Genomic DNA, 13,712 nt, shown 5'->3' with positions numbered 1-13,712 from the left:
CGCCCCAGAAACCAGGAAACCCTCTTTGTGCACGGGGCGGAACCTCTGTGCTCAGCGTTTCCGTGGGGACCGCTTTTCGCATCGCACCTCTGAGGCGGAACGTTGTTTCCGGGAGGGGGGGGGCGCTATTCCCGCCGCCGAGCCGGAAGTCGGCGCGGAACGCATTTCCGAACGGGGCTGAACTTCCCGCTTCGGAGTTTCCGGGGGACCGCATTCCGCGTCGCACCGCCGCGCTCCGGTACCGGCGCGGAGGCCCCGAAGATGGCGGCAGGCGGCGGAGGGCGGCGCTGAGCGCGGCGGCGCGGCCATGGAGGGCGGCGGGGCCCAGCCCAGCCTGCAGCTGGTGTATCAAGCCGTGCAGGCCCTTTACCACGACCCCGACCCCAGCGGCAAGGAGCGGGCCAGCTGCTGGCTGGGCGAGCTGCAGCGCTCGGTGCGGGCCGCGGCGGGGAGGGCGGTGGGGGGAGCACGTGGCGGGGGGCGGGGAGTTGGGGCTGGGGAGGCAGCGGTTCTCGAAGGCGAGAGGGGTGGGGTGGGGTGGGGAGTGGCTCCGATATGGTTCCGGTGCTCCCCCAGGAGTGTCCCGGTACCCTCCTAGGAGAGACTCAGCACTCCCGGGAGTGTCCCGTAGCCCCTCAAGAGGTCCCCAGTGTTCCCCAGGACATCGTCGGTGTTTCTGGCATGGCCCTGGTTCCCTTCGGGGGCGTCCCAATGTCCCTTAGGAGTGGCTCGGTGTCCCACTGGACTTCCCTCCTTCCCCCTAGGAGGGTTCCTAGTGTTCCTGGTTCAGTCACGGTGCCCCCCAGGGGGTTCCGATGCCCCCCAGGAGGTCCCTGGAGCTCTTGGTATGGCTCTGGTGCCCACCAGGAGGTTCTCAATACCTCCCAAGAGATCCCTAGTACTCCTGGTACGGTCTCGATGCCCCCCAGGGCTTTCATGGTGTCCCCCAGGAATGTCGTGGTGACCCCAGGAGAACCCTGGTGCTCCTGGAATGGCCCTTACGCCCCCTAGGAGGTCCTCAGTTCCCCTCTGGACACCCCCAATGCCCCCCAGGACACCCCCTCTGCTCTGGGTATGGCCCTGGAGCCACCCAGGAGTGTCCTGGTGCTCCTGGAATGGCTCCGGTGCCCCTTGGAGGTCTACAGTACCCCCCCACAACATACCTGGTGCTTCTGGTATGGACTCGGTGCCCCCTAGAGCTTCCTCTAGGAGTGTTCCAGTGACCACAGGAGGATGCTGGTGCTCCCAGTACAATCCCAGTGACTCCAGGAGGTTCTCAGTATCCCTCAGGAGTGTTCTGGTGCCCCCCACGTGCTTCTGGAATGGCCATGGTATCCCCACAGGGTCAGGAGGCCGAGGCTGGGCTGAGCCAGTGCCAAGATCTTGGCACCGGGTGCCCGTTAGGGACCATCTCATGTTAATTCTTCTCTGGTGCTCCGGGTTGGCAGCACCGGAGCCGTAGGGAGATTGACCTGCAGAGTGCTTGGGGCTGTGTCATCATTATTCCAGACTTTGGGAAGGGCCCAAAGGAGCGCTCCACATCCTGCGAGCCTGAGGAGGAGGAGTGTCGTGCCGGTGTCCCAGGTTTGGGATGCACCACTGAGAAGCGAGCGTGGTCACAGCAAATCCCGGGAGGTGTTGGGAAGTGCTATCACGAAAGTCTTGTTCTCTGTGCGGAGGAGCTGAGCGGAGGCGCTCAGGTGCAGGAGGGCAGATGGAAATTGCAGAACCAAATCCTCCTGGGTTCAGCTCTAGGCTGTGTGTTTTGTGGCCGCTGCTGTGTGGAGAGCAGCAAGCATGGTTGGTTTTTAGTGAGGGCTTGGTGCAGCGTGGTTGTGCTTTGAGGTGGGTTTTTGGCTTAGTAAGAGGTGGGAGCCAGGCAGGGCTCGTGTCGATGGCTCATTCTGGTACAGTGTTCCTTGGCTCTATTCCTAAAATTAATGAAATGAGAATAGTGTGAAAATGGAGAGTAGAAGTGTAACCCTGAATTAACCTTAAAAAAAACCCAAATCTGCCAATCAAAGCACGCTGGAAATAACATCTGGGTACTTCCCCAAACAGCAGGTGTGTCAGAGCAACCGACCCCGTGTTCAGCACCGTGACACAGATCATCCCCATGGCAAAACCCCGCAGGTGGACGGTGACATGGGGCCGTGCCACCACAGCGCGGAGCACCAGGCCGAGCTCCTGCCTGGAACAGGGATGCAAAATCATGGGATCATTGAGGTTCTTCTTAAGGCGCACTGTCAGCTCCACTTTTGAGATTTCTCTCTGAAAGTTGGGCGCACCCTGAGGGTGGTGGTCCTCTTTGTTAGGGTGGTGGTCTTCGTTAGGTTCTTGGTCTTCGTTTGGCGGTGGTCTTTGTTTGGGTGGGGATCTTCGTTAGGGCGTTGGTCTTTGTTGGGGCACCCGTCTTCTTTGTTGGGATGCTTGTCGTCGTCTTCAACACCCAACTTCAGCGCCAGAGTTGGTGTTCTGCTTTACGCTCCTCTTGCTGCTCAACTTTTGCAGCCCAAAGACATTTTTGAAGTGCAGGGCGGGATCAGGAAGTGGAAGAAATCCTTGCACGGGTTCTGGGACGATGTGCATCAATGATGGAGCTGAGTCTGGGGAAAGGGAGAGTGAGCCTTTGTTTTCAAGGTGGAGTTAGAGGTTTAGGGTTAGGATTAGGATTTAAGGGTTAGCCTTATGGTTAGCATTTTAGGATTAGGGTTAGTGTGTTGGGATTGCATTGGGAGGTTTGGGACAAGGTGGGCTGAAGGCCCCTTCCACCCCAAACCACTGTGGGGCTGAAGGCCCCTTACACCCCAAATCATTGTGGGGCTGAAGGGCCCCTCCACCCTGGACCACTCCCCAGTTCCATGATGGACCCACCACCCTCCAGCCTCACTTCCCATCAGGCAAACCCTTTGGGACTGTGTCCGGTGCCTGCAGCAATAGGAAATGTGGTCCAAGGAGCTGTTGGGGCTGAGGGAAATGTGGATTTCAAGTGCTTCGGAGAAACAAAACGTTAATTTTTAAGCAATTTTACTGAAATGAAAACTGGCACTCCAGTTGAGTGCACCATTGCCCTTGAGCCCCCATGGTCCAATGTTCGGTAGCCCAACATTTGGTGGCGAGGAGCTCACCGTGTGCTAATGGTGTCAGTGCAGGGGGTGGGGAGGAGTGTTTGCATCTTTAGGAATCTGCCTTCACCCACAGGTGCACGCCTGGGAGATCTCGGACCAGCTCCTGCAGATCCGGCAGGATGTGGAATCGTGCTACTTTGCGGCGCAGACGATGAAGATGAAGATCCAGACCTCATTCTACGAGCTCCCCACCGACTCGCACGCGTCCCTGCGGGACTCTTTGCTGTCCCACATCCAGAACTTGAAGGACCTCTCACCGGTCATCGTCACCCAGGTAGGGGAGGCTCTGGGGCTGCTTCCAGCGGGTTTGGGGCTTCCCCAGGAGCGGGTGCTGCTGATTTTTCCACCAAACCTCTTCCCGAGGTCTCCTCGGCTGCTTTTCCTCCATTGCAAAGCAGGGAGAGCGGAGAACACTGGTGCTGTGCTGCCAGGCATAGGATGCCATTCTCTGTTTTCGTTTGATAACTGTATTTAAACCAATCAATGCTTTGTCCCTGTTCATTCGATTTCTTTATCCCCTACGGACGCTGTTGTGTTCTGGGAAACCCCTCCCATCCCATTATCCCAAATCTCAGCGGCGCTGCGTGGCCCGGCCAAGGCTTTAAATAACCCAGCGCCAAGCGTGGGGCACTGAGCCTGCATCAGCCACATGGCAGGGCGATCGGGATGCCAAACCTGAGCTCATTTTTTCCCCCAATACTATTGGAACACAGACAGCAAGCTGAAGAAAGGGAGCCTTCCCTGCAGCGCTCCTCCTGCTGACTGGCTGGGAATGCCCCTCCAGAGCTGGGATGGAGGTGCTGGGTGGGATGGGATGGTTGGGGAGCAGAGGGGACGTCCCTGTTGCAGCTTTGCCACAAGCACCCCACAACGAGGGACGTTTCAGGGTTTTGCACCCCTGCTCCAAGCTGTGTTTTCTGTTCTTCACAGCTCGCTTTAGCAATAGCAGACCTCGCCCTGCAGATGGCTTCTTGGAAGGGCTGTGTGCAGACGCTGGTCGAAAAGTAAGTGTTGGTTTGTATCCATCGGTGGGCAGATCTGCGCAGTCCAAAAAGACACGTGGCAGCGAATGGGGCAGCAGTGGGGTTGTTTCTGTCGCTCAGTCAATCATGAGGAGCTTCTCAGATCACCTCCGAGGGGAGGTGGAATTCCCATCCGTCCCTCCATGTGTGACAGTATTTAGGATTTCCATATCTGCTTTTCTACCCCCTGCCCACGCGCTGTCCACGCTCCGCTTGCTTCCAGGTACAGCAATGATGTCACCTCACTGCCCTTCCTGCTGGAAATCCTCACGGTGCTGCCCGAGGAGGTGCACAGCCGCTCGCTGCGCATCGGGGCCAACCGCCGCACGGAGATCATCGAGGACTTGGCCTACTACTCCAGCACCGTTGTCTCACTGCTGGTAAGGGCATGTGCGGCGGTGCATGGGGTGTGCTCTCCATTGGGTCTCCTCCTGGTGCAGTTTCCCTTCCACTCCAGACAGTTCTGGGATTGGAGGTCCCTTCCACTCCAGACAGTTCTGGGATTGGAGGTCCCTTCCACCCCAGACAGTTCTGGGATTGGAGGTCCCTTCCACCCCAGGCAGTTCTGGGATTGGAGGTCCCTTCCACACCAAACCATTCCAAGATGGAAGGTCCCCTTCGCCCCAAACCATTGTGGGATTGAAGATCACAAACCATTGTGTGATTTGGTGATTCGTCTTCTGGCTCTCAGTGTTTAAGTACAGATAAATGTCCTTAATCTCATGGCTGTGGGTCCAGCGATGGGCTGGGCTGAAGTGCAGAATCTGCCTTTGGAATTTACAAGCCCAGTGAGGATCCCTGGAAGCCCAGCCCTGCCTTTTGGGTGCCTTAGGATCCTAGAATCACCAAACCGTAGCATACCCCAAGTTGGAAGGGACCTGTGAGGACCATTGAGTCCAACTCCCGGCTCTGCATAGCACCACCCAAAACCCAAACTCTTCATCCCCTGGGAGACGTGAAGGTCGCCTGCAGAGACTCCAGGGTGTGTGTCTTTCCTGACTTTATTTTCCCAAATCATGTGGGTGCAGTGAGCAGTTCTCATTCTGCCATAGATGACGTGTGTGGAGAAAGCGGGCAACGATGAGAAGATGCTCATCAAAATCTTCCGGTGCCTGGGGAGCTGGTTCAACCTGGGGGTCCTGGACAGCACCTTCATGGCCAACAGCAAGCTGCTGTCGCTCCTTTTTGAGGTGCTGGTGAGTATCCCTGGTCATTGGTTTGCCATCCTCATGGGTTGAAGTTTCGGGGTTGCTTTTGGGTTCAGGAGTTTTCTATATTCCTTGGTGGTTGGGGGGGGGGGGGGGAATGCATTTACTATGTCAGTATTCTTCTTTAAACAAACTGCATTTGCTTAGCACTGAAATCGATGCTGAAAATCCTCCAGGTTTTCAGCAGGAGATTTAGTTCCCTTGCTGACACATTTATTGCTCAACTCCAAAGGGGTTTTGCCCTTTCATGCACGTGGTAGAGCACCAGCAGCAAAGGGGTTTTAACGTTTTCTGGAGCTGCAGCCCCATGTTGTATCGATTCCTCCCACCCTCGTTAACAGGAAGCTCATTTGCATCTGTTCCACGGTGCAAATTAAACAAACAACGAATGCAAACGAGAGCTCCTGTTTAGCAGAGGAGGAGCAGACAACACTCATGCTGCAGAAACCTGCGTCCTGCAGTGCGCTGGGCTGCCCCGTGCATCAACGCAACTTACAGATCAGTCTCCTTCCTGCAAAACCATCCTCCCTTTTTCCTCCTCCTCCTTGCAGCAACAAGACAAGACCTCCTCCAACCTGCACGAGGCTGCCTCGGACTGTGTCTGCTCAGCACTCTACGCCATTGAGAATGTGGAAACCAACCTGCCCCTGGCCCTGCAGCTCTTCCAGGGGGTCCTCACCCTCGAGAGTGCCTACCACATGGCCGTGGCACGGGAGGACCTGGACAAGTGAGTGACCATGGCTGGAGCAGCAGGAGTTGGCTGCTGCGCTCTCTGATGTGGTTATTTGGGAGATTTGCTGCATTTGGGTCTTTTCCTCCTTTTTCACCTTTGTGTTTTTCCTGCGGTTCTACAGTTCCAAAGATCTCCTCCCTATGTTTTGAGTTCCAAGCAGCTGAGTCCCCATATTTTAAGATCTTTCTCCAAAGCAAAAAGCTCCTGAGGCTGTTGGGGACTCCACATCCACTGGGGATCCCAACACAACAGGAAGATCCCAAATCCACTGGAGATCCCAACACAACAAGGGGATCTCAAACTCACTGAGGATCCCAACACAAGAAGATTCCAAACCCATTGGGGATCCCAACACAACAGGGAGCACCCAAAACCATTGGAGATTCCAAAACTCACTGGGGATCCCAACACAGCAAGAAGATCCCAAACTCGTTGAGGATCCCAGTGCAATGAGAAGCTGTTGGGGATCTGAATGCAATGAGAAGCAGTCAAAGCTGTTGAGGATCCCAAACTCATTGGGGGTCACAACACAACAAGAAGACCCCAAGCCCATTGGGGATCCCAGCAGGAAGCCCCTGAACCCACTGGGGATCCCAACACAATGAGAAGATAACAAAACAATTTGGGGATCCTGGTGCAACAAGACACACCCCATCCCATTGGGGATCCCAATCCAAGGAGAAGATCCCAAACCCATTGGGGATTCCAACGCAACAAGAAGATCCCAACTTTTTTTTTTTCTTACTCCTCTTTCTCACTTTTCTTCCCACGGTTTTGTGGTTTCCAAACATCTCCTCCCCACATGTTGAACTCAAAGCAGCTCTGCAGGGTCAGAACCAGGTCATGAACCCAAAATCTCACTCATAGGCTGGTTTGTGGTGGAAGGGACCTTCAATCCCAGAACGTGAGGGATTGTGCATTTGTCTTTTTTGTCTTTAGAATGATTGCTCCTTCCTAGGGCACTTTGGGTTGATTTGTCTTTGGGGTCATGGGGCATTTTGGGTTGATTAGAGACCATTGCCCCTTCCTGGGGCACTTCGGGCTGATATGTGAATGGTTGTGTTTGTTTAGGGATAATTTTTCTCCTTCCCGGGGCACTTTGGGTTGATTTTTCTTCGGGATCACGGAGGATTTGGGGTTGATTTGAGACCATTGCTCCTTCTTGGGGCACTTTGGGTTGGTTGGGTCGATGGGACGCTCAAACAGTTGGCGGTGTCCCATGGTCTGAGATCAGTTCTGGGACATATTGACCACATGGCCCACACCATTCTCCCCACAGACCATCCCCCTGACCCACACCTCGCTTCCCTCCCCAGGGTGCTCAACTACTGCCGCGTGTTCACCGAGCTCTGTGAGACCTTCCTGGACAAGATCGTCTGCACACCGGGCCAGGGGCTGGGTGACCTGAGGACGCTGGAGCTGCTGCTGATCTGCGCAGGGCACCCGCAGTACGAGGTGGGCACGGGGTCAGCCCCTCCTTGTCCCTCATCTTCTCTGTGGTTATCCTTGTGAGGAGAGCTCTGTACTCCTCATGGCCACCCTTTAAGTCCTGGGGGTGCTGTGATGAGGTCTTGCTGAGCCTTGTCTTCTCGAGGATGAGGAGACCCAACTCCTGTCCTCCCTTAGAGAGCAGGTTCATCCTGTCCTTCCTTTTAGGGCAGATCATTCAGTTTATCCCATCCTTCTTATAGGGCAGGTCACTCCTTCCATCCCATCCTATTTTTCTTGTAAGTTAGGTGCTACTCATCCTATCCCCATCCCCATCCCATCCCATTCTTCTTGTTGGGTAGGTAACTCTTTCCATCCCATCCTTCTAAGGCAGGGTCACCCCACCCCACTCCATCCCATCCCATCCTTCTTGTAGGGGACAAATTTTAGATGAGGTTTGGGTTTACAACTCTTTTCTAATTGACAAGGAGATTGACAAAGTTGCGGGAACCACTCCATGTTTAGCTTTGGGTGGAAGAAGCAGCGGTGCCAATGGAAATCCACAACCCCGTAAACCCTCGGCGACCCTGCATGGGAAGCCCTGCAGGTGGTGTGGACTGCAAACCCCAAATTTCTCCTCTCCCTCCCCATCCAGGTGGTTGAAATCTCCTTTAATTTCTGGTACCGCCTCGGGGAGCACCTATACAAGACAGAGGACGCCGTCATCCACAGCATCTTCAAAGCCTACATCCAGCGTCTGCTGCATGCGCTGGCCCGGCACTGCCAGCTAGACTCAGACCACGTAAGGCTGCTTTTTTTGTGGCATTTTCTTTCTTTCTTCCAGTCACTGTGTTTCCTCTGGCCTCCCTCCCACTTCCCCGTGGTGTTTCCCACTTCAAGGCATGCTCCGTTGGGTCCTCCCAGAGATGTTTCTGCTGGGACATGCCTTGTTGGAGGCTGGGGGCTTCTCCTCCTTTCCCACTCTTCTCCTTCCTCCCATTTTCTTCTCTCCATCCCCTCTCTCCCAGGAGGGTGTCCCAGAGGAGACAGACGACTTCGGCGAGTTCCGGATGCGTGTCTCCGACCTGGTCAAGGACCTCATCTTCCTGGTGGGCTCAGTGGAGTGCTTTGCGCAGGTGGGTCCACATTACTTCCCCATGCCCCAAAACATACAGACACAGACACAGGGTCCCAAAACAGTGGGCTCAGCAGGGATGCTGCCGTTTTGGAGTGAGATTGGTGATTTTAGGGCTTTGTTTATTGACTTGGTTTCTCCCTCTTGCAGCTCTACGCAACACTGAAGGACGGCAATCCGCCCTGGGAGGTGACGGAGGCAGTCCTCTTCATCATGGCTTCCATTGCCAAGAGCGTTGACCAGTGAGTGCCCTGGGGGTCTTCATGGAGTTCAGGGGTGCTATTTCCAAACTGAGGATCCTCTGCGATCCCATTTCTGAAACGGGGAACATTCTGTGATTCCATTTACAAAACTGGGGAATGTTCTGTGATTCTGTTTCCGTTTGGAGATTCCATTTCCAATTCAAGGTGCTCTGTGATTCCATTCTGAGGATATTCAGTGATTCTGTTCCCAACCCAGGATATACTATTGTGCCGTTCCCAAACTGGGGATGTTTTGTGTCTCCATTCCCAACTTTGGATGTTCTGTGATTGTATTCCCAAACTGGAGATGTTTTTTGTCTCTATTCCCAACCTTGGACATTCTGTGACTCCATTCCCAATCCCAGATGCTCTGATTCCCTTCCCAAACTGGGATTCCCTTCCCAAATTGGGATGTTCTGTGATTCTATTCCCAACCTAGGCTGTCGTGTGATTATGTTCCCACCAGGGATGCTCCGTGTTCTGATGCCAACACTGGCTGCTGTGTGCAGGGGAATCTTTGTGGAGTCAGGGGGTTGGGACCCTGCTAATCCCTCTGCCTTGTCCTAATCCACCTACCTCATCCCACAGGGAGAACAACCCAACGCTGGTGGAGGTGCTGGAGGGAGTGGTACGGCTCCCCGAGACGGTGCACACGGCCGTGCGTTACACCAGCATTGAGCTGGTGGGTGAGATGAGCGAGGTGGTGGACAGGAACCCGCAGTTCCTGGGTGAGTCCCTCCCGGTGACACCCTCCTTTGCTCCTTGCTCCACTCCCTGAACTCACCCCATGCTTTTTTCCCCTCTGCAGACCCTGTACTGGGCTACCTGATGAAGGGGCTGTGTGACCGGCGGTTGGCTTCGGCTGCAGCCAAGGCCATCCACAACATCTGCTCGGTGTGCCGCGACCACATGGCGCAGCATTTCACCGGTCTGCTGGAGATCGCCCGCTCCCTCGACTCCTTCACACTGTCCCCAGAGGCTGCAGTCGGGCTCCTCAAGGGTGAGTGGGGCAGGAGGGCACCTCAACAGGTTCGAGTTGGGGTCTGGATGGGCTGCGTTGATGGGCTGTGTCCAGTTGATCAACAGGGCCGTGTTGGATGGTGGTCAACAGGGCCATGTTGGGTGGTGGTCAACAGGGCTGCGTTAGGTGGTGATGAACAGATCTGCGTCCAGTTGGTCAATGGGACTGCATTGAGTTGGTCAATGGGACCACGTTGGCTGGTGGTCAATGGGGCCCTGTCCAGTTGATCAACAGGGCCGCGTTGGGTAGTGGTCAGTGGGACTGTGTCTGGTTGGTCAATGGGACTGCGTCCAGTTAGTCAGTGGGGCTGTGTTCTGTTGGTCAGCGGGACCATATCCAGTTGGTCAATGGGACCGCGTTTGGTGGTGGTCAGTGGGACTGCTTCCATTTGGTCAGTGGGACCGTGTCAAGTTGGTCAACGGGCCATGTTGGGTGATGGTCAATGGGGCTGTGTCCAGTTGGTCAAAGGGATTGCATCCAGTTGGCCAGTGAGGCTGCACTGGGAGGTGGCCAGTGAGGCTGCTTTGGGTAGCGGCCAACTGGGCTGCATCCAGTTGGTTGCATCTCTTCTCCCAAGCCTTGAGGGACGAGACATGAGGAAATGGCCTCAGGTTGTGCCAGGGGAGGGGTAGGCTGGGTGTAAGGAAAAATTCCTGCATTGGGAGGACTGTGAAGCACAGGGTTGGTGGCCCAGGGCAGGAGCTGAGTCCCCATCCCTGGAGGGACTGACTCGTGGACATGGTACCCGAGGACATGGCCCGGTGGTGGGCTGGGCAGTGCCGGGTGAGCGGTGGGATGTGATGCCCTTCAAGGTCTCTTCCAACCCACGTGATCCCACGGTACTGCAGGCTGTAGGAGGTGTCCCTGTCCATGGCAGGGGTTGGGACTGTATGGTCTGTAGAGTCCCTTCCACTCCAAACCTTTGTGAGACTGAAGGTCCTTTCCATCCCAAACAGTTCTGTGATCAAAGGTCACTTCCACCCCAAACCACTCTGGGTTGGAATCTCCCTTCCACCCCTAACTATTGATGGATGGAAGATCCCTTCCATCCCAAACAGTTCTGGGACAGAAGGTCCCCTCCACCCCCAAAGAATTCTGGGACGCAAAGTCCCTTCCCTTCTTGTTGCTGCATTGGGATCCCCAGTGGGCTCTGGTGCTTCTCACTGTGTTGGGATCTGCAGTGGGTTTGGGATCTTCCTGTTGCGTTGACACCTGATGGCTTCAGGTGCCTCTCACTGCTCTGGGATCCCCGCCTTCTTGCTTTGTAGGGGCAATCTTCAAAACGGGACAGTGTGGGGCTCATGCAAAGTGAGCTGTATGGGAGGAGTGTGTAGCTAAAGAGGCAAAATGGTGTTTTTCCGCTCACGTAGCAATACAAACAGCGTCGGCTTTGCTGCCTCCCCACCCCAAAACACCATCCTCTTCCTCACGAGGCTGTTTTGGGGTCGGACCCATGCCCTTGTCTTGCAGGGACGGCGTTGGTCCTCGCCAGGCTGCCCCTGGAAAAGATCGCTGAGTGCCTGAGTGAGCTGTGTGCCGTGCAAGTGCTTGCCCTGAAGAAGGTATGGCTGCTGCGCTGGGCTGGGATCTGTCCCCAAATGGTGGTGACATTTCTGTGTGGACATCCCCTCATGTGGGGCTGCTGTGGGGACGATGCCACTGATTCCCCCCCTCCCCCCGTGTCCCCTTTTTGCAGCTGCTCTCACAGGAGCCGAGCAATGGGCTCTCCTCCGACCCCACCGTGCCCCTGGATCGCCTCGCCGTCATCTTCAGGTCCGAGGCGTTGTTATCCCCGTTGTGCCACCATCCTACTCCCACCGTGTCCCAGCTGTGTCCCTGTCACATCCTGGTCATGTCCCAGTTGTGTTCCTGACATATACTGGTCATGTCCTCATTCCATCCCAGTTGTGTCCCCATCATGTTTGGTTGCGTCCCAGTCATGTCCCCATTCCATCCTGGTTTTGTTTCCATCATGTCCCAGTTGTATCCCGAACGTGTCCCAGTTGTGTCCCCATCCTATCCCAATTGTGTCCCCATCCCGTCTCGTTCATGACCCAATCTTGTCCGCATTCTGTCCTGGCTGTGTCCCTGTTCTGTCCCCATTCCATCCTGATCATGTCCCTGTCCTGTCCTGTCCTCATGCTATCCTGTCCTGTCCCCATTTCATCTGCATGCTGTCCCAGTCATGTTCTTGTACTGTCCCAGCTGTGTCCCCATTTCATTCCAGTTGTGTCCGAGTTGTGCCCCCGTATTGTCTCCATACTGTCCTGGTTGTGTCCCCATTCTGTCCCAGTCATGTCCCCGTGTTGTCCCTGTCTTGTCCCCATCCTGTCCCCGTCATATCGCTGTTGTGTCCCCATTCTGTCGCTTTTGTGTCCTGATCATGTCCCCGTCCTCTCCCCATCGTGTCCCTGTCCTGTCTCAATCATGTCCCCTTCCTATCCGCATTCCATCCCATTTCCCCTCCCGTCACAACCCTGCTGCTCTGAGGCACTTACCCTGCTCCGCTCCCGGCAGGCACACCAACCCCATCGTGGAGAACGGGCAGATCCACCCGTGCCAAAAAGTCATCCAGGAGGTGAGCGCGGGATGGGACCCGGCAGCACCCCCTGCAGCAATGTGGGGTGCTGGGGGTCACCTCGACCCTCTGCTCCTAGATCTGGCCCGTGCTGTCCGAGACCCTGAACAAGCACAGCGCAGATAACCGCATCGTGGAGCGCTGCTGCCGCTGCCTGCGCTTCGCCGTGCGCTGCGTGGGGAAGGGCTCTGCTGCACTGCTGCAGCCCCTGGTCACACAGGTACGGGGAGCAGGGGGTGTACAGAACTGCAGCTGCGGCTGGGGAGGGAGGGGTGGGAACTGGGATTGGGGGGGGGGAGAGGAAGACAGTGGGATTAGGATTGGGGAGGGGTGAGTGGGAACTGGGGTTGGGATTGGGGAGGGTGGAGGAGGGAAGCCAGTGGGATTGGGGAGGGAATGGGGAACCACTGAGACTGGGATTGGGGAGGGAGGGGTGGGAACTGGGATTGGGATTGGAGAGGGAGGGGAGAAGCCAGTGGGATTGAGACTGGGAAGGGAGGGGTGGGAACTGGAATTGGGAAGGGAGGGGAGAAAACAGTGGGACTGGGGAAGGTTGGATGGGAATGGATTGTGGTGGGGGAGGGATAGGGGAAACCAGTGGGATTGGGGAGGGTTTTGTGGGAACTGGGGTTAGGACTGGGGAGGGATGGGGGAGGAACTTTATGGGATTGGGATGAGATGCATGGAACTGCATCTGAGATTGGGAAAGGATATGGGAAGCAGCGGCTGGGATTGGGAAGGGGTGGGGGAAACCCCAGCTGGGATTGGGAAGGGATGGGGGAGACCAGCTGGGATTGGGAAGGAGCTGCAGCGGTGTGTGCCCCGCAGATGGTGAGTGTGTACCGGGCACACCAGCACTCGTGCTTCCTGTACCTGGGCAGCATCCTGGTGGATGAGTACGGGATGGAGGAGGGCTGCCGGCAGGGGCTGCTCGACATGCTGCAGGTGGGGCTCATCCCAGCCCACTCCTACAACTCCAGAACCCCAATCCCTGTCCTAGTCCTGTAATTCTAGAACCCCAATTCCTGCCCCAATCCTATAATTCCAGAATCCCAACCCAGCCCCAATCGTACAATTCCAAAACTCCATCCCAGCCCCAATCCTACAGTTTCAGAACCCCAGCCCATCCCCAATCCTACAATCCCATCCCCAATCCTACAATCCCATCCCCAATCCTACAATCCCATCCCCAATCCTACAATCCCATCCCCAATCCT

General features: G+C 55.9%; 1 protein-coding gene across 2 annotated transcripts in view; it reads left to right on the top strand.

Moving 5' to 3' along the window:
* Positions 1-13,712, top strand: part of TNPO3 (transportin 3) — a 20,904-nt gene that overhangs the window by 2,556 nt on the left and 4,636 nt on the right. Inside the window, exons 1-17 of one of the 2 annotated variants that reach the window (XM_021384208.1) lie at positions 167-433; positions 3,202-3,402; positions 4,059-4,132; positions 4,374-4,530; positions 5,203-5,346; positions 5,910-6,085; positions 7,408-7,546; positions 8,175-8,321; positions 8,548-8,655; positions 8,805-8,896; positions 9,485-9,624; positions 9,705-9,896; positions 11,388-11,479; positions 11,614-11,690; positions 12,435-12,495; positions 12,575-12,715; positions 13,324-13,440. In XM_021384208.1, the coding sequence (XP_021239883.1) occupies positions 308-433; positions 3,202-3,402; positions 4,059-4,132; positions 4,374-4,530; positions 5,203-5,346; positions 5,910-6,085; positions 7,408-7,546; positions 8,175-8,321; positions 8,548-8,655; positions 8,805-8,896; positions 9,485-9,624; positions 9,705-9,896; positions 11,388-11,479; positions 11,614-11,690; positions 12,435-12,495; positions 12,575-12,715; positions 13,324-13,440 (2,184 nt within the window). In that variant the 5' untranslated portion in view covers positions 167-307. Of the gene's footprint in view, positions 1-166; positions 434-3,201; positions 3,403-4,058; positions 4,133-4,373; positions 4,531-5,202; positions 5,347-5,909; positions 6,086-7,407; positions 7,547-8,174; positions 8,322-8,547; positions 8,656-8,804; positions 8,897-9,484; positions 9,625-9,704; positions 9,897-11,387; positions 11,480-11,613; positions 11,691-12,434; positions 12,496-12,574; positions 12,716-13,323; positions 13,441-13,712 lie in introns of those variants that run through there. The other variant, XM_021384209.1, reaches the window with a different exon arrangement.

The sequence above is a fragment of the Numida meleagris genome, chromosome 1 (assembly GCF_002078875.1).
Source record: "Numida meleagris isolate 19003 breed g44 Domestic line chromosome 1, NumMel1.0, whole genome shotgun sequence".
Taxonomy (NCBI): domain Eukaryota; kingdom Metazoa; phylum Chordata; class Aves; order Galliformes; family Numididae; genus Numida; species Numida meleagris.
This window is presented reverse-complemented; position numbering and strand designations above follow the sequence as displayed.